This window comes from Saimiri boliviensis, chromosome 14, assembly GCF_048565385.1.
Source record: "Saimiri boliviensis isolate mSaiBol1 chromosome 14, mSaiBol1.pri, whole genome shotgun sequence".
In the NCBI taxonomy this organism is placed as follows: Eukaryota; Metazoa; Chordata; class Mammalia; order Primates; family Cebidae; genus Saimiri; species Saimiri boliviensis.
In genome coordinates this window covers 83,562,555-83,585,484 of record NC_133462.1, presented here as the reverse complement: position 1 = coordinate 83,585,484, position 22,930 = coordinate 83,562,555, and the positions used below count along the sequence as shown (strand labels likewise).

The 22,930-nt window shown below is 38.6% G+C and overlaps 1 protein-coding gene across 5 annotated transcripts in view; it reads left to right on the top strand.

The window, feature by feature from the left end:
* The window catches only part of ARID4B (AT-rich interaction domain 4B), a 166,719-nt gene that overhangs the window by 78,093 nt on the left and 65,696 nt on the right, over positions 1 to 22,930 (top strand). For all 5 annotated transcript variants that reach the window (XM_074385337.1, XM_039464298.2, XM_074385338.1 and 2 more), the window contains exons 6-11: positions 1,143 to 1,222; positions 2,088 to 2,179; positions 8,984 to 9,122; positions 15,409 to 15,488; positions 19,122 to 19,198; positions 20,810 to 20,964. In XM_074385337.1, coding sequence (XP_074241438.1) covers positions 1,143 to 1,222; positions 2,088 to 2,179; positions 8,984 to 9,122; positions 15,409 to 15,488; positions 19,122 to 19,198; positions 20,810 to 20,964 — 623 coding nt within the window. The remainder of the gene's footprint in view (positions 1 to 1,142; positions 1,223 to 2,087; positions 2,180 to 8,983; positions 9,123 to 15,408; positions 15,489 to 19,121; positions 19,199 to 20,809; positions 20,965 to 22,930) is intronic.

The following is a 22,930-nucleotide window of genomic DNA, read 5'->3' as shown; positions in this document are numbered from 1 at the left end:
AGTAAGGAAAGGGTATTGCCTTTCTTTTAACCATTAATCACTTCTCAATAAATGTGAGATACTGTTGAGCATCAGAAACAAAAAAAAAAAAAAAAAAAATCTAATTTCTGCTAAAATCTAATTTTGGCAGAAACTGTAATTTCTAAAATCGAGGTCTGGTAACATTATTTAAAACAGAGCACTCTCTGTGATTTCTAAGGAATGTAGTGTATCTCCAAATTATGTACATCACAAATTTATGCATATAATACAAATATTCATACATTCTCTATTAACTTACGGTGGTTTTGCTGGGATGTTTTAAGAACTTCATTTTTATTAAAAATTTTCCCCTGCTTTATTGAGATTTAATTGACAAAATTATATAAATGTATATATAACATGATGATTTCATGGGCAAATATATTGTGAAATAATTAGTGCAACCAGGTTGCTTAACATTTCCATCACCATTTAGTCGACATTTTAGTATTTTAAGTTCAGTAGTTTTCAACCGGGGATGAATTTACTCCCCAGGAAACATTTGGCAATATTTAAAGACATTTTAGATTGTCACAGCTGGGAAGGGGATGTTACTGGCATCTTGTGGGTAGAGGTCAGGAGTGCTGCTAAGTATCCTGCAGTACACAGGACAGGCCCACCACAACAGAATTTTCTAGCACACTGTGTCACAAGTGACATTGCTAAGGATAAGAAACCCTACTTTAAATCATGAAAATACAGTTATTTTTGAAAGAGGCAGACTGCATACATTTGTAATCTTTCTCTTTCTTAGGTAAATCTGTCAATATCTGTCAGTAGGAAACCTTGGCTTTTTTTTTTTTTAACCGTCTTGAGAAGAGTTAATAGTATTTAAATGGTTTCCTCTTGAAATACCAACTTCTTGTTTTTATTTGGTATGTCCTGTTTTAGGGAAGATGTTTTCATTTAATATATATTGTTTCTTTTTCACTAGAAATTGAAAAAGTTACTTTAATAACTCTGTATTTGAAGTTATGCACTAGAAAACATAAAATGTGAACCGAATTCCAAATGTAGTGTTCAAGATAGATCTATTTGCACTCAGAAAATCATAATACATATCATCTCATTAATCCTTGAAAAAATCCTTCAGTAGCTTCCATTTTTACCCTCTCTCATAGTTTTTGATGATGGAGATGAGAAGACACTGAGACGATCTTCACTGTGCCTGAAAGGAGAGAGGCATTTTGCTGAAAGTGAAGTAAGTCGTCATTTAACAAATGAACATGTCTTAATGTTTTTTATTGGGAGGAGTAAATTTTTGCTTTCTTAACTCAGTCAACATACTTACCACTCAGGAAAGTTCATTAATACCACCATCATGTTGTAATCTGTGAAGCCTATTTAATAAGGCCTTTTGAGCACCAGGTTGTCTTCTTTTTTGTCTATGTAAAGTGTTTTAGTATTTGTCTGCAGAGAAAATACAATGGGCTTTAATTATTTCATAGGAAACTTTTAAATAGGCTTAAAATTTGTAAATAACTGTAGAAAACAGGTTTCTGATTTATAATCTACTTGGTCCTTGTTGTAGTTAAAGGATGTATAGATACAATAAGCAGTCTTTATTTTAACTCCTGCTACTGCTATTAGCTAATATTATTATAGCTTCTCTTCTTGCCTGACTGCCCTTCCTAAAATTGTCCCTTCCATTTCTTATCATCCTTTTAGATTGATTTAGCTCTTATTCCCTAACATCAAAGTACGAGTACATACTTAATTTGTTATTGTCTGTCTTCCTCACAAGAATGTGTCACAGGGGCAGGGACTTTGTATATCTTCTTCACGGCTTTGTTCCTAGTTCCTGTAACAGTGCCTAACACAAGAGTATGAACTTCTTAAGTGCTAGCTGGATGAGCTGCTTATAATTGCCAGGGACTTTGCTAAGTGCTTTATATATTATATTTCCAACAGTATGAAGTAGTTACTATTATTATCCCCAACTTTCAGATTAGAAATGGATAGCCAGAGCTCAAAATCTGAGCATATTCTTAACGTTGATTTGGTTTAAAAAAAAGAAAGCAGTTGCAAAGTGGTAATTTTTTGATGGGTTTATGTTCTACCTACAGACATTAGACCAACTCCCACTCACCAACCCTGAGCATTTTGGCACTCCAGTCATAGGAAAGAAAACAAATAGAGGAAGAAGATCAAATCATATGTAAGTCCATTTTCATAACTGTTAGTTGAACCTGAATTCATTTCTCCTAGTATTGTTTATAGTTATTTTAAGATTGTAATTTGCAAAATGCTAACCAGATCTAATAGAAATTTCAGACACCTCAGCATGGGTGATAGAGGTTCTCCATGCTCAGCCAACCTTAACAGCTGTATCTGCCTTCAGTTTCTCCTTGCATGTTATCTTTATGCTGTAGTCAAAATGGAACCAGTCAGTAACTCCTGATTACATCACTCGTTTTCTAATATTATGCTTTTATTCATGCTATTTTTTTTCTTCTTTCTGCCTCCCTTCCCCTTTACTGTCTTGTCCATGCCTTAATTCTCAAGAAAAATACGTAAACCTTTATATGAACCATGTTGTGCCTCCCCACACTTTCCTTGAAACCAGACATGTTTCCCTCCCTTGTAAACCCAGTTCTCTAGCATAGTATGAACTATGGAGCCAGTTGGTTTGGGTTTGGATCCTGGGTCTGCCACTTCCTTGATGTGTGATCTTGGGAAAGTTACTTAATCTTTTCGTATCTCAATTCTTATCTATAAAATTGAGATAATAATATAACCTATCACTTAGAGTTGTTGTGAAAGTAGGTGAATTCATATCCTAATCAACATCATATACTGACATGAAAAATTTCATGATGAAATACCAGTATGTAATATAATTTCATTTACATATGAAAATGTGTTTACATGTATATATAAAAATTCTGCTTCCTGGTGTTTATGTCTGAGAAGGAAGACTGGTTCTTGCTGCATTATTCAAACTTAAAAAATTTCTACTTTTTTTTTTTATATATTATAGGAAAAGGCCTTATTTGTCAGTAAGCTTTTTTGATTTTGAAAAGATTGAAAAGAAAAAATATTTAGACATATTTTTACGATTTTACAGACATCATCCTAAAGTGGAAAAATAAGTTTAAAAATGAATTTATTGTGCAATATCGCTTAATATTGACCTGCAAATCTGACCAAAAATTATGATCTGTTAAAAAGTCAGTTATTTTTTATTTTCTCCTCTATTGTTCCCCAACTGTTAGATATTTCTTAGTTGACATGTCTGTTTTGTGAATATGAGCATAAAGCATGCATTTGTTGCTGAATAAGTTGATCTTTGCTTTCTAAAGACTCCAGCAAACAATCTGAGGTAGTGATTTTCCTGTGGAGAATCTCTATGTGTAATGAGAGATTTGCTGTTGAGATTGTGTTATACACATGCAAAGTGTGAATGCAGACAAAAGGTTGAGAATTACTAGTGTAGGAATGAAGACCTGCTCCATCGATAATCTTGTTTTGCTTGCTCTTCCTTCCCCCTCTCTACCATGGTTGGTCATTCTCACTGCCAAGGAACCTGACAATGTTACTCTTGCTTGGCGTTTTAAGCCTTGGTGTGTAAGCATTACAGGCAAGTGCTAGTTTGAAATGCCCATCACCTAATTATATTTCCTCAAAGTTTTTTCTCCCCTTTCTTCAGAGTGATTTTCTGCAACAAAGTCTTAAACCTGGATCTTAAGGGCATTCACCTGACCTTCATTTCCTCTTCCATTACACCATTGAAAAAAGTCTTTGCTGTGGTCTCGGATTGCCATTTAAAGTGCATTTTTGTGCAAAGATATATTATGTTATCTCTTCTTAGGATTCCCAGGACTTCGTTGTTGGAGTGATATATCACCAAATTTGTTTTCTTTTAGCAGCTGTTAATCCACGTATTAATCTACCCCTAGTTATTCCAAAATTGATTACTTATAACATCTTCCATTAAATTGAGATTCACTATATTCTGCCTTTAATCCTAGTAAGTTCAAGTATTTTCTGTTTTTTAGTGATTATCATCCTCCAGCTTAATTTTTTTTAAAGCAAGTTATTGATTCTTTTAATTAATGTATTACTGGATTGAGTTTTCTCCTTAAAATTTACCCATCGTTTGCAGCGGTTGTGTTTAAGTGATTCAGAAGAATAGAATACCTGAAATTATGGAAATACTTGTTTGTCCCTCTCCTCTTCATATTGTTTTCCAATAATCCGGAAAGTTTATGTGCAACTGCTGCAATAGGAAAGCAGTCTTTTTTTTCCTTTTTGCTGTTACTTTTTTCCCCTTCAGAAAAAGGATAAAGCATAAAGTTTACAATGATTCTTGTCTATAAGGGATTATTTATGGGTATAGATTTTGCCTAGTAACAGTGCTAAGATTTACCCAATACCTGGTATATACTTGCTATTTAAATATAGGCCTGCAGATCTGAACACATTTTAAAATTTGTTTATAGCCGGGCGTGGTGGCTCAAGCCTGTAATCCCAGCACTTTGGGAGGCCGAGGCGGGTGGATCATGAGGTCGAGAGATCGAGACCATCCTGGTCAGCATGGTGAAACCCCGTCTCTACTAAAAATACAAAAAATTAGCTGGGCATGGTGGCACGTGCCTTTAATCCCAGTTACTCAGGAGGCTGAGGCAGGAGAATTGCCTGAATCCAGGAGGTGGAGGTTGCGGTGAGCCGAGATCGCGCCATTGCACTCCAGCCTGGGTAACAAGAGTGAAACTCTGTCTCAAAAAAATAAATAAATAAATAAATAATAAAATTTGTTTATAATTCACATATCATAAAATTTACTGTTATATGTTTTAATCTGTAGATTTGTATCCAATAATCCACCCTTTTAAAGCATACAGTTTAGTGGTTTTTAGTATATTCATAAAATTGTGTAACTAACATCATTATCTGATTCCAGAAGATCTTTTTATTTTGCTGCTTTATTTTATTTTATTTTATTATTTATTTATTTATTTATTTAGAGACGGGGTTTCGCTCTTGCTACCCAGGCTGGAGTGCAATGGCATGATCTTGGCTCACTGCAACCTCCACCTCCTGGGTTCAGGCAATTCTCCTGCCTCAGCCTCCTGAGTAGCTCAGATTACAGGCATGTGCCACCATGTCCAGCTAATTTTTGTATTTTAGTAGAGACGGGGTTTCACCATGTTGACCAGGATGGTCTCGATCTCTTGACCTCGTGATCCACCCACCTCGGCCTCCCAAAGTGCTGGGATTACAGGCTTGAGCCACCGCGCCCGGCCCTAAAAAATCTTTAACTTTAGAGCTTACGTTCTCTCAGAGGAGGAGATAGCGAATTAAACATTTGGTTCACATACTTGGTGTGGAAAAAAAAATAAATGTAAGAAATAAGTAAATTATATAAAATTTAATGCATGATGAAAGTGAGTGCTGTGGAAATAAAAGGAAGAGCAAGATGAAAAGAGGTAGATGGGCAGGGATTGTACATTTGAATAAGGTGGAACAAAATCTTGAGTGGGTGATGGGGGAAGAGGCATCTAGTCTAAAAGGGGGAATGGTTTTAGATAGGAACTTCGAGATTTAATATGTAAGGTAGATAGATATTTCAGCTAGCTATACAACGGTGTTTTGTTTTTCGTTTTGATAGATTGTGAAATCTGAAGTCTTAACGCTGGTTAAGTCTTAAGAAAGAAGTTACAATTTTTACAGTCATATAGGTAACTTTGTTAGTCAAATAAAGCCCCATTTTACTCTATGTTTTACAGATTTTGATATGTTATCTCTGACATTGTAGCTTTCTAGTGGCCAGTGATAATAAATAGCGTGTTCATAAACCCCTAGCTGAACGAGTTTTCTGTGGCTGCTTTGATAAAGCAGTAATTATGATTTTAAGTTTGGTTGTATTCTGTAGTCATTAGAAAGTAAAAAGATAAAAGTCATTGCTCTTGAAAAGCTCTTCTAAATCAAGTAGAAATCAGACTTGTGAGGCCTGTCATTACTGACTGAAGCTATATGCCTATGTATAGGGTCTTATGCTCCACTAATTCCACTAATACAAAGGTATGTTGGGTTTTCCTATTAACCCACTTTCTAAGTAGAGATTAAACTTCTTTAAGTGCCACTGAAGTACAATACTTTTTTTTTTTTTAACCTGGTTATCCAGTTTCTGTGGAAGAATTTTTTTTTTTTTTTTTTTTTTTTTTTTGAGGGGGAAACGGAGTCTCACTCTGTCTCCCAGGCTGGGGTGCAGTGGCGCAATCTCGGCTCACCACAACCTCCACCTCCCAGGTTCAAGCGATTTTCCTGCCTCAGTCTCCTGAGTAGCTGGGATTACAGGCTCCCGCCACCACACCTAGCTAATTTTTGTATTTTTAGTAGAGACAAGGTTTCACCATTTTGGCCAGGCTGGTCTTCAACTCCTGACCTTAGCCTCCCAAAGTGTTGGCATTAAAGGCATAAGTCACATGGCCAGCCAAAGTCCAGTACTTCTATTCAGTAGCAGACTTTGAAGGTTTGCTTTGTTTCTGCCAGCAAACAGTTTTTAAGTTATTTGATCATTGAAATCAAGGGGATGATATTCCCATGTCACTTTAAAATGATTTTTTTTTTTTTTTTTTATGGAGTTTTGCTCTTGTTGTCCAGGCTGAAGTGCAGTGGCACGATCTTGACTCACCCCAACCTCTGCCTTCCAGGTTCAAGCAATTCTGCCTCAGCCTTCCAGGTATCTGGGATTACTGTCATATGCCACAAGGGGGGGTTTCTCCATGTTGGTCAGGCTGGTCTCGAACTCCAGACCTCAAGTAATTCTCCCGCCTCGGCCTCCCAAAGTGCTGAGATTACAGGCGTGAGCCACCTCGCCTGGCACTTAATGTTATCGTATGAGTTTTTACTTTGTTGACTGGGCCAGTGGCTCACGCCTGTAATCCCAGCACTTTGGGAGGCCAGGGTGGGTGGTTAGTGAGGTCAGAAGATGGAGACCATCTTGGCCAACATGGTGAAACCCCTTCTCTACTAAAAATACAAAAAGCTGGGCCTGGTGGCGCAGGCCTGTAATTCCAGCTACCTGGGAGACTGAGGCAGGAGAATCGCTTGAACCCTGGAGGCAGAGGTTGTGGTGAGCTGAGATGGCCCCACTCTTCTCCAGCATGGTGACAGAGCTAGACTCCTCCCCTCCCCCAACAACAAAAAAGTTTTTACAAACTACAGTGCTTCCATTATTCATCTTATAAATAAATAAATAAATAAAAAGAAACAAATGAAAAAGTTTTTACTTTGTTTATATTGGAATAAAAAATACAAAGGCATGACGGATACGTTGTCATACTTTTGGAATGGCATCAAAGATAAATTCAGGGTATACTAGATCATATACCAAATAGGTAAATCATGTTTAAAGTTTTTAAATAGATTAACCTGTGAGTTTGAATTTTTTGGTCAGTGAAATTGATCATTGTGAACTATCTGAAAAACACTTTTATCTTTGTAGATATTCAATAATAGCCATTCTAAAAATAACCGATGTTGTTGTCTATCAAACATTGCCTAGTGTCTCTACTCATTCAGGGCATTTTCTTTAGTGCTGATTCTTTATTAGAAACACATTCAAACTGGGAATCACTTTTTGTTTTGTTTTCCTTTTTACTCTGCTTCTTCGAATGTCAAATTGTTGGTTTCAGATACTTCCTTTTTCATCTGACAGTTACCATCTTTCTAATTTACCAGTCCAATATTTAATGTTACTGAAAGGATTTTTTCCTTCCCCCCCGCCGCCACCATCTCTCTGTCTTTCTTTCTTTCTGTCTTTTTCTTTGAGGCGGAGTCTCACTCTGTCCCCGAGGCTGGAGTGAGTGGCGCAGTCTTGGCTCACTGCAACCTCCATCTCCTGCGTTTAGGCGATTCTTCTGCCTCAGCCTCCCGAGTAGCTGGGACTACAGGTATGCGCTACCACACCCGGCTAATTTTTTTTTTTTTTTTTTTTTGAGACGGAGTCTTGCTCTGTCCCCCAGGCTGGAGTGCAGTGGCACAATCTTGGCTCACTGCAACCTCCGCCTCCTGGGTTCAAGCGATTCTTCCGCCTCAGCCTCCGAAGTAGCTGGGACTACAGGTGCGCACCACCATGCCCAGCTATTTTTTTTTTTTTTTGTATTTTTATTAGAGACCGGGTTTCACCATGTTGGCCAGGATGGTCTCGATCTCTTGACCTCGTGATCTGCACGCCTCGGCCCCCCAAAGTGCTGGGATTATAGGCGTGAGCCACCGCTCCTGGCCTGACTAATTTTTTAATTTATTTTTTAATTTTTAGTAGAGATGGGGTTTCACCGTCTTGGCCAGACTGGTCTCAAACTCCTGACCTCGTGATCCACCCACCTCGACCTCCCAAAGTACTGGGATTACAGGCATGAGCCACCTTGCCCGGCCTTGCTTTTCTTTTAATTTTGAAAGTTTTTTAAGATCATACAAAACAAGCTTATTGGACATTTTATGAATACCTAATTTGTGTATATTTGTTGTTAAGGACAGCACTCACCACTGCTCTTTCTTTCCAGATTGCCTCCTCTTCCCACCCTAACCTCAGTTAATAAAGGTCTGGTCTTCTACCTTTTAAAAGTACCTTTCTACTAGAGATACAGAATTACTATTTCCAGAATTCCTTTAATTTGAGATTGGGATCGAGTATATTTTAGTGTAGTACTGGGATGTTTAATAATCACCTTTTTGAGGAGTTGGGAACCAGTTATTTGTCCTGATCTTCCTCCTTAATTTTTTACAGTAGCACTAAATAAACCAGAAATATTTTTAGGAAAATGATGTGCTTTCCTCTCATAATAAACTCTTGCTATTATTTTTTAGAGAATTTTAGAAATGATTTAAAATTTAAATTAGCCATTTTGCAGGTCTTAAGAAATGTAATAAGAGTTTGGGAATACCTGTATTCATCATGGGCAGACTTATTCTTCGAGACGATAAATGGAAATATTTTATTTTTTTCTCTCCCTAGACCAGAGGAAGAGTCTTCATCATCCTCCAGTGATGAAGATGAGGATGATAGGAAACAGATTGATGAGCTACTAGGCAAAGTTGTATGTGTAGATTACATTAGTTTGGATAAAAAGAAAGCACTATGGTTTCCTGCATTGGTGAGTAGCTTTAATGTAAAAGAGTTTAATTTCCAACTTTATAAATTTATGAAGAAAACAATGGATTTTGTTTTTTATGTTTTTCATAGGTACAAAATGAGGAAATGTTTTTTAGCATCATTTAATTCACACTAAGCTTACATTCAAAGTTGTCTTTGAATACAAAGAACTCTTGAAATTCATGCAGGAAAGGCAAAATCTTAATAACCTTAGAGGTTAGCTGTGTGGGAGTTGAATTCTCTCTCTCTCTCTCTCTCTCTCTCTCTCTGTAGAAAATTTATTATGCAAACTTTTAAAACTCCTAAGTCCACCTAGATCTAGATTGCAAAAGAACAACAGAATCTTGGTTGACATGGATAACTAGACATTTTCTTCATACTTACTGAGTCAGAGTGTTTGCATCCTTGATCTTAATTTTGCCTTTTAGGTACTCCCTATATAATCATGACTGTAATTATACATTACCCCACTCTTTAATTTTCTCTACAATAGATTTTTAAATCTTATCTACTTTTTAATGCTTTTCTCTCCAAAAGATTGCAACTCATTAGATTCCAGGTTGAATATTTTGCATTTTTCCTTTGCTTTCTCATGTTTCCTTTTTGTGATTCTGAGTAGGTACTCAAGCTTTGTATCAGGAGTATCCTCATGATTGTCCCAAGTTCTGGTATCTCAGACTGTTACGACAGATGACAGAAAGCCTTTTGAGCTTTTCTCTCTGTTTTTCATAACCACTAGCTTCTTTAGCAAGTTGGAAGGGCCATGTACAGACCATTTTCTTTGACTTTTGCAAAGGGAACATACACGAACATCTTTTACAGACAAAACTAGGATACTTTTCTTTTTTTTTTTTTTTTTGAGACAGAGTTTCGCTCTTGTTACCCAGGCTGGAGTGCAATGGCACGATCTCGGCTCACTGCAACCTCCGCCTCCTGGGTTCAGGCAATTCTCCTGCCTCGGCCTCCTGAGTAGCTGGGATCACAGGCACGCACCACCATGCCCAGCTAATTTTTTGTATTTTTAGTAGAGACGGGGTTTCACCATGTTGACCAGGATGGTCTCGATCTCTCGACCTCGTGATCCACCCGCCTCGGCCTCCCAAAGTGCTGGGATTACAGGCTTGAGCCACCGTGCCCAGCCTAAAACTAGGATACTTTTCAAGTAATCTTTTGGTAGACAAAATAATTTGTAGCTCTTAAAGCAAATAGAGATTCAACTAATAATTAGCGCTCATACTTTAAGATTGAACTCTGTGGCAGTAAGAATGCAATTTTTTCTGGAATGAATATGATTGGATAGGTCACTTAAAGTTTCAAATTTCAAGTAGGAGACTGAAATTAATAATCAGCATCTCTTGTTCTTGGCCAGGTTGGGTGGCTCATGCCCGTAATCCCAGCACTATGGGAGGCTGAGGCAGTTGGATCTCCTCAGGTCAGGAGTTCGAGGTTAGCGTGGCCAACGGGGCAATATCCCATCTTTACTAAAAACAAAAAATTAGCTGGGTGTGCTGTTTTGTGACTGTGTGTAGTCCCAGCTACTTGGGAGGCTGAGGCAGGAGAATTGCTTGAATCCAGGAGATGGAGGTTGCAGTGAGCAGAGATAGCGCCACTGTACTCCAGCCTGGGCAACAGAGTGAGACTCTGTCTCAAAAAAAAAAGTTCAAGATAATTCCAGGTTCAGGCGATTCTCCTGCCTCAGCATCCCGAGTAGCTGGGATTATAAGCATGCTCCACCGTGCCCAGCTAATTTTTTTGTATTTTTAGTAGACATGGAGTTTTGCCCTGTTGGCCATGACGGTCTTGATCTCCGGACCTCGATACCTGCCCACCTCGGTGCCCCAAAGTGCTGGGATTACAGGCGTGAGCCACCATGCCTAGCCCTAAAATTTTGATATGTCTGAAGTGTCATGGCCTATGATGATTTTGTCTGAAGACCATTGAATCATTTGTATCAAGCAGTAGGATCCACTTTTTTTTTTTTTTTTTTGGAGACAGAGCCTGCACCCAGGTTGGGGTGCAGTGGTGCAGTTCTGACTCACTACAGCCTTGACCTCCTAGGCTAAAGCAATTCTCCTACCTCATTCTCCTGAGTAGCTCAGACTACAAGTGGCACACCACCACACATGGCTAAATTTTAAATATTTTGTAGATACGAGGTCTTCCTATGCTGCCTAGACTAGTCTTGAACTTCTGGCCTCAAGTGATCCTCCCACCTTGGCCTCTGAGATTAGAGTTTGTGAGCCAATGAGTCTGGCCCTCATCTTTTACAGATAGGTCCTCCCCCAACTTTATATTTAATAAGCTATAAACTGAATATCTATTGATAAACTAAAGACACTTTTAAAGTACTGTTCTCCTCATGCCTGACAACTAATTTGTTGTGAAATATCAAGAGGCAGAATGGGTCAAAAATGGTTCTCAGTTTCTGTTTTGTATATTCTCACTCCCTTACTACAAATAATTAGCCAAATTCTCTTCTAATCCTTTTTTCCCCTTCTGTTAATGGCATTTATTTAATAAAATGTTTGTGTTCTCAAGACTGTGTAACACATTTGTTAAATATGCATTCATCGTATACCAAGTTCTGTTCAAAATATTTTACAAGGATAGACTCATTTAGTGGTGTAGAAGTTTTTTGCTCTTGTGATTAATAAACTTTTCTCAACAATTTGTGGTTGAGAATGTGCTAACCCTTTATTCTCATTCTCTCATTTTCCTATTCATTGACTAACAGTCGCAGAGACTTAGAAATGGGATTAAAACACTGCTCTTTGTTTATATGTATTTGTATGAAAACTTACGTTCATAATACATATAAACTCTTTTGTATATTTGTGGTTTTCATGCTAAACTAGGTAACCATGGTCTTAAATGAAAAAGAAATAATAGAAGTATCTTTTTTTGTACTGTTTTCTACATGTGATGTTCATTTGTCTACCCTTTTTAGTGAACATGTTTTATTTTTTTATCTCTACTGCTTAGTTTGATGTTTGGCACAAATTGTCCGATAAATGTAGCTCTTGTAATGATAGTGAAAAATGAGGACAATTATTTGTTTTTTTTTTTTTGAGACGGAGTTTCGCTCTTGTTACCCAGGCTGGAGTGCAATGGCGCGATCTCAGCTCACCGCAACCTCCTCCTCCTGGGTTCAGGCAATTCTCCTGTCTCAGCTTCCTGAGTAGCTGGGATTACAGGCACGCGTCACCATGCCCAGCTAATTTTTTGTATTTTTTAGTAGAGACGGGGTTTCACCATGTTGACCAGGTTGGTCTCGATCTCTTGACCTTGTGATCCACCCGCCTCGGCCTCCCAAAGTGCTGGGATTACAGGCTTGAGCCACCGCGCCCGGCCCGACAATTATTTGTTTTAATAAATATACATATTTTATAATACCTTTGTACCTCCCTGTGTATTCATCCAACATTTAGTGGATAGCTCTATGTTCAAGGATTGTGCTACCACCTATTATGAAATAGGCATTATTATTTATCCCCATTTAGAGATAAGGAAACTGAGTATTAGCAGAGTTAAGGTAGTTGCCACACTTTGGGTTAATTATTAAGCTAAAAATAGTGTTGATGTATGCAATTATTTCTTTCTTTCTAAAGCACTAAGATTCTTTGTGAGAATTTCTTTTGAAAGTATGTTTTAAGGCCAGCCGTGATGGTTTGAGCCTGTAATCCCAGCACTTTGGGAGGCCAAGGCAGGCAGATTGCCTGAGCTCAGGAGTTTAAGACCAGCCTGGGCAATATAATGAAACCCTAGCTTTACTAAAATACAAAAATTAGCTGAGCATGGTGGTGGACACCTATAATCCCAGCTACTTGGCTGGGGCAAGAGAATTGCCTGAACTTGGGAGATGGAGGTTGCAGTGAGCTGAGACCATGCCACTGCACCCCAGCCTGGGTGACAGAGCAAGACCCCATCTCAAAAATACACACACACACACACACACACACACACACAACTGTTTTGTAAGTCTTTTTCTCAACAGGAACATTAAATGTTTTCATTACTAGTTTTTTGAGTTACTAATCCAAGCTTCTCACACCATAACTAAATAATTTCCTTGATGAAAATAAAAATGTTTAACGATTTTTAATATTGAAAGGTTAGTAATCTGTTTAGTCATCCATTTCATTGTTGTTTTTAAATTCTTAAAAATTTTGATATATGGCCAGGCGCGGTGGCTCAAGCCTGTAATCCCAGCACTTTGGGAGGCCGAGGCGGGTGGATCACGAGGTCAAGAGATCGAGACCGTCCTGGTCAACATGGTGAAACCCCGTCTCTACTAAAAATACAAAGAATGAGCTGGGCATGGTGGCGCGTGCCTGTAGTCCCAGCTACTAGGGAGGCTGAGGCAGGAGAATTGCTTGAACCCAGGAGGCGGAGGTTGCGGTGAGCCAAGATCGTGCCATTGCACTCCAGCCTGGGTAACAAGAGCAAAACTCCGTCTCAAAAAAAAAAAAAAAATTTTGATATATGTTATCCCATCCCAAATTTGAGATCTGTTGGGACAGTAATGGATAATTTTTGGTAACTAGAGTGAAAAATTATGTTCTAAATCAACCAATCTTGATATAATCACACAAATAATATTTGTGTTTCCAATTTTTAAATTATGTTTATAAATCGAGTAAATTCAAAGTGTTCTAGTAACGTCATAAGAAAACAATTGGCTGAGTCTTAAGAAAAATTTAGCTGAGTCTGGTGGCATTTGCCTATAGTCGCAGCTACTTGGGAGACTGAGGTGGGAGGATTGATTGAGTGTTGGGAGGTCAAGGCTGCAATGAGTCGCGATCACGCCACTGCACAGAATGAGACCCTTTCTCAAAAAAAAAAAAGGAAACAACTATGTAGTCCCAGGAACTATAAACAACTACTATGTACTAAGGATTTACCCTGACTACGACTGTGCTAAGCTTATTAATATAAGTAGTCTTGTTTAATCCTAATTGAAACTGGAGAATAAGTGATATTTACCTTCATTTTAAGAGGGGGGAAATCTTAGATTCCATGGTTCATGCAGTTCTCCTTTTCAGTTTTATTCACCAAGTTATTTTCTCCTAATCACCCTTTCAAGTTGTAATTCGGGATTCCGAATGTATCCCTATATTTTCATTAGGGTGATCTCATCCCCTTTTAAAGCTTCACTTGCAGAGATAACAAAGAGGTAATCAAAATGACCGAGAAAGTAGCATACATAGGCAAATGGGATAAATGCATGTTGTCGTTCCTGTGGCAGAACTGACAGTGAGCCTGCTTACTCACACACCAGTGTAATCGCTGGCCAAAGCTATCACATGTGCAGTTTTCAAAATCCTTAGCTCATCAGATAAGAATAATGAGTGGATTTGGCTCATGGGTCTCAAGTTTTAGATCATTGCTACTTGGGCTGTGGACTCCCCAATTTACGTCCTTGAGTCCAGACCTCTATGCTCTGCTCCAGACCTGGTTTCTCTGTTCACTCTCTTCACTTGGATGTCTTTTTGCCATCTCAAAACTTAATAGGCCCAAAACTTCTGTTACTATCCCTTCTTTCATGCGCAAACTTGGCCCTTCTTTATTGTTTTTCTTTCACAGTGAATAACCCTGATCTACCCATTTGCAGAAACTACCCAAGGCAGAAAACTAAGTGTCCTCTTCTTGTTCATCTTTCTACTTCCCTGATTATCTCAGTTATTATCATTTCTTTAATTTGCCATTGCCACCACTTTACATCCAAGCTACCACCTCTCACTCAGTTGATCCCAGTAGCTTAGTCTCTGAACAATTGCCTTTGTCCATTTTCTTCATAGCAGCCAAAGTAGATTTTTAAAAGGAAAATCTATTATGGCACTGTCTGGTTTCAGACTCTTTCAATACAGATGTTAGATTTTATCCTAAGAATTAATATGGCATACAAAGCTCTGGAGATTCTGGACCCTTGTTTTTCTCTTAGCCATGATGTAGCCCTTCAGTTAAGGATCTAGCTCTACGTTGTTTCTCTTTTTGACTAGAACTTCATCCTCAGCTTCAGCCTAGTCGTATCTGTACTTCTGCTTTCAATGCCATGCCTATGCCAAAAAAATCTAGATTATCCAGGTAGCTGGAAGGATGTAAGGTACCAATTTAAAATTACTTGTGCCTGCTCCCACATGTGTGTGTACCTATTTACCCTCAAACTAAAATGAGTTTTTAAAAGTCAAGCTTACACTATTTTTTAAAAGGATTTAAATAGTAAGTACTTACATAACTCTCTATAAATGTTCTTTTAGTTATAATAGCTTCACACTTTTTCTTAAAAGGTGGTTTGTCCTGATTGTAGTGATGAGATTGCTGTAAAAAAGGACAATATTCTTGTTCGATCTTTCAAAGATGGAAAATTGTAAGTATAACTTGATTTGAAAAACCATTTTATAAATATATGCTGTTGTTTCTAGAATTAGGATGTTAAATGATGAATTAGTTATTTCCAATGACCTTAGGTTTTTTTTTCCCGTCATACAGAATGTTTCAAAGAGTGACTGGTTTTCATATTACCTTAATGTATAGTAGTCTTATAGCATGTTTTTCCTTACTCATTTTTGTAATCTTTTCCAAACTAGACACCGAGTACTGTCTAATTTGTCAACATTTGTCCCCATAATAGCTGGTTATTTGAGACAGATTTGCCATATCTAACATATTTAATACTTTATTGTTGTTTTTTTTTTTTTCTTTTGAGACACAGCCTCACTCTGTCACCCAGGCTGGAGTGCAGTGGCGTGGTCTTAGCTCACTACAACCTCCACCTCCAGGGTTGAAGCGATTCTCCCACCTCAACCTCCCAGGTAGCTGGGACTACAGGCTCAGGCTACAACACCCTGCTGATTTTTGTATTTTTATTAGAAATGGGGTTTCACTCTGTTGGCCAGGCTTGTCTCAGATACCTGACCTCGTGATCTGCCTGCCTCGGCCTCCCAAAGTGCTAGGATTATAGGCATGAGCCACTGTGTCCAGCCTCTTGATGTATTTATTGACATTATTTCCTTAGGGTTTGTTCTTGATAGTCTAATTAGGACTTTCTGATACTTCTGCTAGTTATGTCTAATGGTTGTAGTGATACCAGTTGGATAATATTCAACTTTTGCTATAGTCTGAGGATTAAAATGGGTTACTTGTAGATGGATGGTGTTAAGAAAGTGATTTATAATTTTTCTTTAAGAATTATGTGACTAGAGAAGCCAGATATTTTGTGGAGTTGTATTGGGTATAAATACCTTAAAAGGGTCATCATGTTTTAAAATTTGGTATTTTAATTTTCAAGTTCTGAAAAGGTGTTTTTATTTTTAATTAGTTATTTTATTTTTAATTTTTTTTAGAGAGGGTCTCCTTCTGTTACCCAGGCTGGAGTGCAGTGACGTGATCATGGCTCACTGCAACCATGACCCTTTGGGCTTAGGTGATCCTTTCACCTCACCCTCTCTTGAGTAGCTAGGACTACACCTGGCTGTTTTTGTATTTTTTGTGGAATAGGGTTTCACCATGTTGGCCAGGCTGGTCTTGAACTCATGGGCTCAAGTGATCCAGGTGCTTTGGCCTCCCAAAGTGCTGAGGTTACAAGCGTGACCCTCTGTACCCAGTCTGAAAAGTTAGCTTTAAAAACAATATGTGGCTGGGCGTGGTGGCTCAAGCCTGTAATCCCAGCACTTTGGGAGGCCGAGGCGGGTGGATCACAAGGTCGAGAGATCGAGACCATCCTGGTCAACATGGTGAAATCCCGTCTCTACTAAAAATACAAAAAATTAGCTGGGCATGGTGGCGCTTGCCTGTAATCCCAGCTACTCAGGAGGCTGAGGCAGGAGAATTGCTTGAACCCAGGAGGCGGAGGTTGCGGTGAGCCGAGATCGCGCCATTGCACTCCAGCCTGGGTAACAAGAGCGAAACTCCGTCTCAAAAAAAAAAAACAAAAAAACAACAATATGTAGGCCGGGCATGGTGGCTCACACCCGTAATCCCTTTGGGAGGCCTAGGTGGGCGGATCATGAGGTCAGGAGTTTGAGATCAGCCTGTGACCATCATGGTGAAACCCCGTCTCTACTAAAAATACAAAAATTAGCTGGACGTTTTAGTGGGCACCTGTAATTCCAGCTACTTGGGAGGCTGAGGGAGGAGAATTGCTTGAACCCAGGAGGCGGAGGTTGCGGTGAGCTGAGATTGTCATTGCACTCCAGCCTTGGTGACAAGAGCAAGACTCTGTGTCCAAAAAAAAAAAAAAAGAACAATATGTAGAACCAACTTTAACAAAATTGAGATAGAGAAGTTTGAACACTGAATTGAATACTGATGTGATATTAAATTGGGGTAGGGAAAGGGGAAAATGTTAGAGGGCACAAACTTTTATTCATGTAAGATGAATAAAATGTACAGGATCTAATGTACAGCATGGCAGCTGTAGTACTCTGGTAGCCTCCCTAGTACCTAGGACTATAGGTATGTGCCACCATGCCCAGCTATTTTTTGTAGGGGAGTTGTTGCCATATTACCCAAGCTGGTCTTGAACTCCTGAGCTCAAGTAATCTGCCCACTTCAGCCTCCCAGAGTGTTGGGATTACAGTTGGGAGCCACCGTGTCCAACCTTTATTTATTTTTATTTTATTTTATATGTATTTTTTGAGACTGAATTTCACTCTTGTTGCCCAGGCTGGAGTGCAGTGGTGTGATCTCAGCTCACTGCAATCTCCATTTCCTGGATTCAAGCAATACTCATGCCTCAGCCTTCCAAGTAGCTGGGATTACAGGCATGCACCGCCACACTCAGCTAATTTTTGTATTTTTAGTGGGGACGGGGTTTCATCATGTTGGTCAGGCTGGTCTTGTACTCCTGACCTCAGGTGATCCAACCACCTCAGCTTCCCAAAGTGCTGGGATTACAGGCATGAGCCACTGCACTAGGCTCAACCTTTATTTTTTAAGAGATAGGATCTTGCTCTATTGCCTACACTAGAGTGCAGTGGCATGATCATAGCTCACTGTAACCTCACACTGGGTTTCCAGCTCAGTTCCCTGTCTCAGCCTCCCAAGTAGTTGGACTACAGGCCCAAGCCACCACGACTCCTGGCTAAGTTTTTTACTGTTTTGTTTTTGTTTTTTTAAGTTTTTCTGTGGAGACTGGATCTGGCTATGTTATGCATCCTGATCTTGAACTCTTGGCATGAAGCAGTCCTCCCACCTTGACCTTCCAAAATGTTGGGGTTACAGATACAAGTCACCGTGCCTGGCCCCAAATATTTTATCTTTAAATTGCTATAAATAGTTTTTGGCCAGGCATGGTGGCATATACCTGTAATCCCAGCACTTTGGGAGGCCAAGGCGGGTGGGTTACTTGAGGTCAAGAGTTAGCAGGCTGACGAGTAAGACCTTAGAGTTGTCCAGCTACAGAAACAAGATGCCTATCATACCTAAGACTTACTTGTGATACTTCAATGATGCAATAAAAGACCTACTCATTTGGGGAAAAAAAAAAAAAAAGAGTTAGAGACCAACCTGGCCAACATAGTGAAACACCATCTCTACTAATAATACAAATACTAGCTGGGTGGTTGTGGCATGTGTCTATAATCCCAGCTACTTGGGAGGCTGAGGCAGGAGAATCACTTGAGCCTGGGAGGTGGAGGTTGTGATGAGCCAAGATCATGCCACTGCACTTCAGTCTGGGCAACAGAGTGAGACCCTGTCTAGGGGGAAAAATAAGTTTTTAGTGTTGCATTTAGGCAGGGGACTCTTTGGTATTTGGGAACATGTTGGTGTTTATAAAATATTTCTTATGGTAGGATCCTTCTGTAGGTGATTACATATTTTAACATCTTGTATCATGTTATTTCTGAATTGCTACTCTGTGTTTAATAACTTTTGCTGTAAATGTCAATATTCCCATATTTTCAGTATCTTTCTGTGATATATAATCATCTGGACTCTTCATTAATCTTAGTCATATTTTTGGTTTTTTTCTTCTTTTATAATTAAAAAAATAATACAGTACTTCAGTTCCAAGAAAAGATGTCCATGAAATTACTAGTGACACTGCACCAAAGCCTGATCCTATATTAAAACAAGGTAAGAATAATCTTGGAATGAATTACAAGTGCTGTAAAAGATGTTTTTGAAGATTAAAATATTTTTTGATGTTTAAAAATTTTTTTTAAATTATGTCCTTATGGTTATATTTGGTTCCTTGTGACCTATATTTTTGTTAACACATGTGACTTTTGTTTTATAAGTTTTCTTATTTTTTTGAAATGAAGTCTTGCTATGTCACCCACGCTGGAGTGCATTGTTGCAGTCTCAGTTCACTGCAACCTCTGACTCCCGGGTTCAAGCAATTCTTCTACCTAAGCCTTCCAAGTAACTGGGAGTACAGGCGCACGCATCCATGCCCAGCTAATTTTTTGTATTTTAGTAGAGATGAGGTTTCACCATGTTAACCAGGCTGGTCTTGAACTCCTGAGCTCAGGCAGTCTGCCCACCTTGGCCTCCCAAAGTGCTAGGATTACCAGCATGCCGTAAGTTTTTTTCTTCTTCTTCTTTTTATAGCTTATATAGTCAGGCACAATAATCTAGAATAATGGGAGAGAACTGTATCGTCAGCTATTACTATAATCTGGCTTTGCCTGGTAAATAAATAATTAGTTTCTGGGAATGGTAGAAAAAGGAATCTTAAGTAACTTCTTTTTTTTTTGGGAGACAGAGTCTCCCTCTGTTGCTCAGGCTGCAGTGCAGTGATGCAGTCTCGGATCACTGCAGTCTTCATCTCCCAGGTTCAAGCGGTTGTCCTGCCTCAGTCTCCCAAGTAGCTGGGACTATAGGCACCCACCGCTACACCCAGCTGATTTTTGTGATTTTAGTTGAGACAGGGTTGCACCATGTTGGCCAGACCTCAAGTAATCCTGCCCACCATGGCCTCCCAAAGTGCTGGGATTGCCGGTGTGAGCCATCGAGCCTGGCTGAGGAATCAAAGCAATTTTGATATATTTCTCACTAATGAATGTACATCCTTAACCACAAGGCTCCAGTAGTTTTATTTGAGGAATATGTGGTAATTATATCTGTCACTTGGTTTTTTGGCACTGTAAATGGTTGTCTTCTCTTTGTCCTTATTCAGTAATGTGTTATGTAGATTAGTTAAAATCATCAAGAATTTTTGGTTTATAGTTTATTGCCATATAGTGTAAAGTGAGAATAATTGTGTCTAGTTTTAGTTTAAGCTAATTGTTAACCATAGTTTTAATTAAAGTTTAACTGAAAATGTAAAAATCTTATACGGTCGATTTTCAGGTATTATATGTTTATTTGAATGGCTCTATGCCTGGTATTACTACCGTTTGATAATTGTTGCATAAAATATTACATGGTTTTCTATATTAAAGGTTTTTACTAGAGAAGTTTAATTTTCATTTAAAAGAATAAAACTACTCTTACTTATTTGAACTTAAGTAATCTTTTAATGGTAGCAGGTTTGCCATCTATAAAATGACTTCCTAATGCATAAAATGGATAGGATTAAATATATTGCTACATTTAAAAACAACACAATTTCTGGTATATAGCAAACAATAAATGTCAGTGGTATTGGCACAATAGTTTTTATTTCTTTATCATGTTTAATACTTTTTGAGAAAACAATTGTCTTAATTTCTTCAGTTCACATAGCTTATGGTCTGTTTCCAGCCTTTGAACAGGCACTTGAATTTCACAAAAGTAGAACTATTCCTGCTAACTGGAAGACTGAATTGAAAGAAGATAGCTCTAGCAGTGAAGCAGAGGAAGAAGAGGAAGAGGAAGATGATGAAAAAGAAAAGGAGGATAATAGCAGTGAAGAAGAGGTATGTGAAAACAGTTGATTCCTTTTAAAATTATAAATAACATTTGGGTTTCCCTTATAGGTTAGGATTTGTCACTAAGTCATTAATCACAGTATTTTTAGTATGAGAAATATTTCATAATAAATTTGTATTTGTGATACTCATAATCAGATAGTTTACTTGGTTACTTTAAAATAGATGTATGATCTTATGAAATTAAAAATATTGTCTGATTGTCCTAATAACCTCAAAAAGATGTCTTAATCTTGCCATGCTTTTGGTTTATTAGATGATTAAGAAAGTACACCCCATAGGCCAGGCATGGTGGCTCATGCCCATAATCCCAGCACTTTGGGGGGCCAAGGCAGGTGGATTGCTTGAGCTCTGGAGTTGAAGACCAGACTGGGTAACACAGTGAAACCCCATCTCAAGAAAAATAAGAATAAATAGCAGGGCATGTCAGTGCACATCTGTAGTCCCAGCTACTGAGGAAGCTGTGTTAGGAGGATGGCCTGAGCCCTGGAGGTGGAGTTTGCAATGAGCTGTGAATTTACCACTGCCTTCTAGCCTAAGTGACAGAGTAAGACCCTGTCTTATTTAAAAAAAAAAAAGAAAGAACCTACCTACCTAATACTTTAAAATGCTTTTCATTACCTTGTAGACAGTTGTCACCTCATGAAGTGTTTACATCTCCATATTTTATCGATTTACCCAGAAAAGTATAAAATATAATACTTAAAAGAAAAATCTGCCTGTAATCCCAGCACTTTGGGAGGCCAAGGCAGGCGGATCACGAGTCAGGAGTTCAAGACCAGCCTGGCCAACATGTTGAAATCTGTCTCTACTAAAAATACAAAGCAACTAGCCGGGCATGGTGGTAGGTACCTGTAATCCCAGCTACTCAGGAGGCTGAGGCAGGAGAATTCACTTGAACCCGGGAGGCTTCAAGTGAAGCAGAGGCTGTGGTAAGCCGAGATCGTGCCATTACACTGCAGCCCGGGTGACAGTGCGAGACTCCATCTTAAAGAAAAATCAGCACAAGAGTAAAGATTAATATCTCTTCAAGTCAGAATCTTGAATCATTTTACCTAATACAAAGGAGTAGATAGTTCTAATTAGATCATAAATAAGCCATCTGAATTTATATGGATCAAAGAGCTCAAGTTTTAGATTTTATTGTAACTGGTGCTTTAGGTCTGGCAGTGACAGGGTGGGTACTCTTTAATGCGCTTTAATGGTTTGCTAAATAGCTTCGTAAAAGCTGCTTTTACTTCGTACAAGTGAGTGGTGCAGATAGTGAAAGCTACTATATTTGGCCATGAAATGAAATTTATTTAATGTGTTTAGTAAATTTGTCAATATGTAATATTTTAGATAAGTTAAGAAATTCTGCCTTTTAACTGTAGTAAACTATTAAATGAGATTGTTTGGTAGGTTACATTTTAGGGTATAGTGATGTGTAATGATAGTGTGTAATGTAGAAATTTCCCCGCTTCAGTTTTCTCCCTGACTGCTTTCTTTTTAAATTGCTAAAATGTGCAATCATTCCTTTGCTGCTAAAAACCTCCTGAGTAGCCTTTTGTCACTGTAAAAGTCAAACTTCAATACAGAATCTCCCTTATAGTCCAATTTCTGCCTCGATTTTTTTTTCATCACTTCCCTTTCTATGCCCTCTATAGCAATATCAAATTACATGTTTTGTTGCTACTCACCTTTGCATATACTAGTGCCTCTGTAGGCACCACCTTTTTCTTCTCCTCCTTCCTTAGTCAGCATCGCACATTCCTGTTCAGTTTTCAGAACCCTGCTTACATTGCCGTCTCTGTAAAGAGAAACCTGTGAACTATCATCTCCCTCCTATCAGAAAAGCATCACTTGGTTTGCTAGTCTAAACTACTACAGCTCCTGACTAGGCATGATGGCTCACGCCTGTAATCCCAGCACTTCGAGAGGCCGAGGTGGGTGGATCACTTGAGGTCAGGAGTTT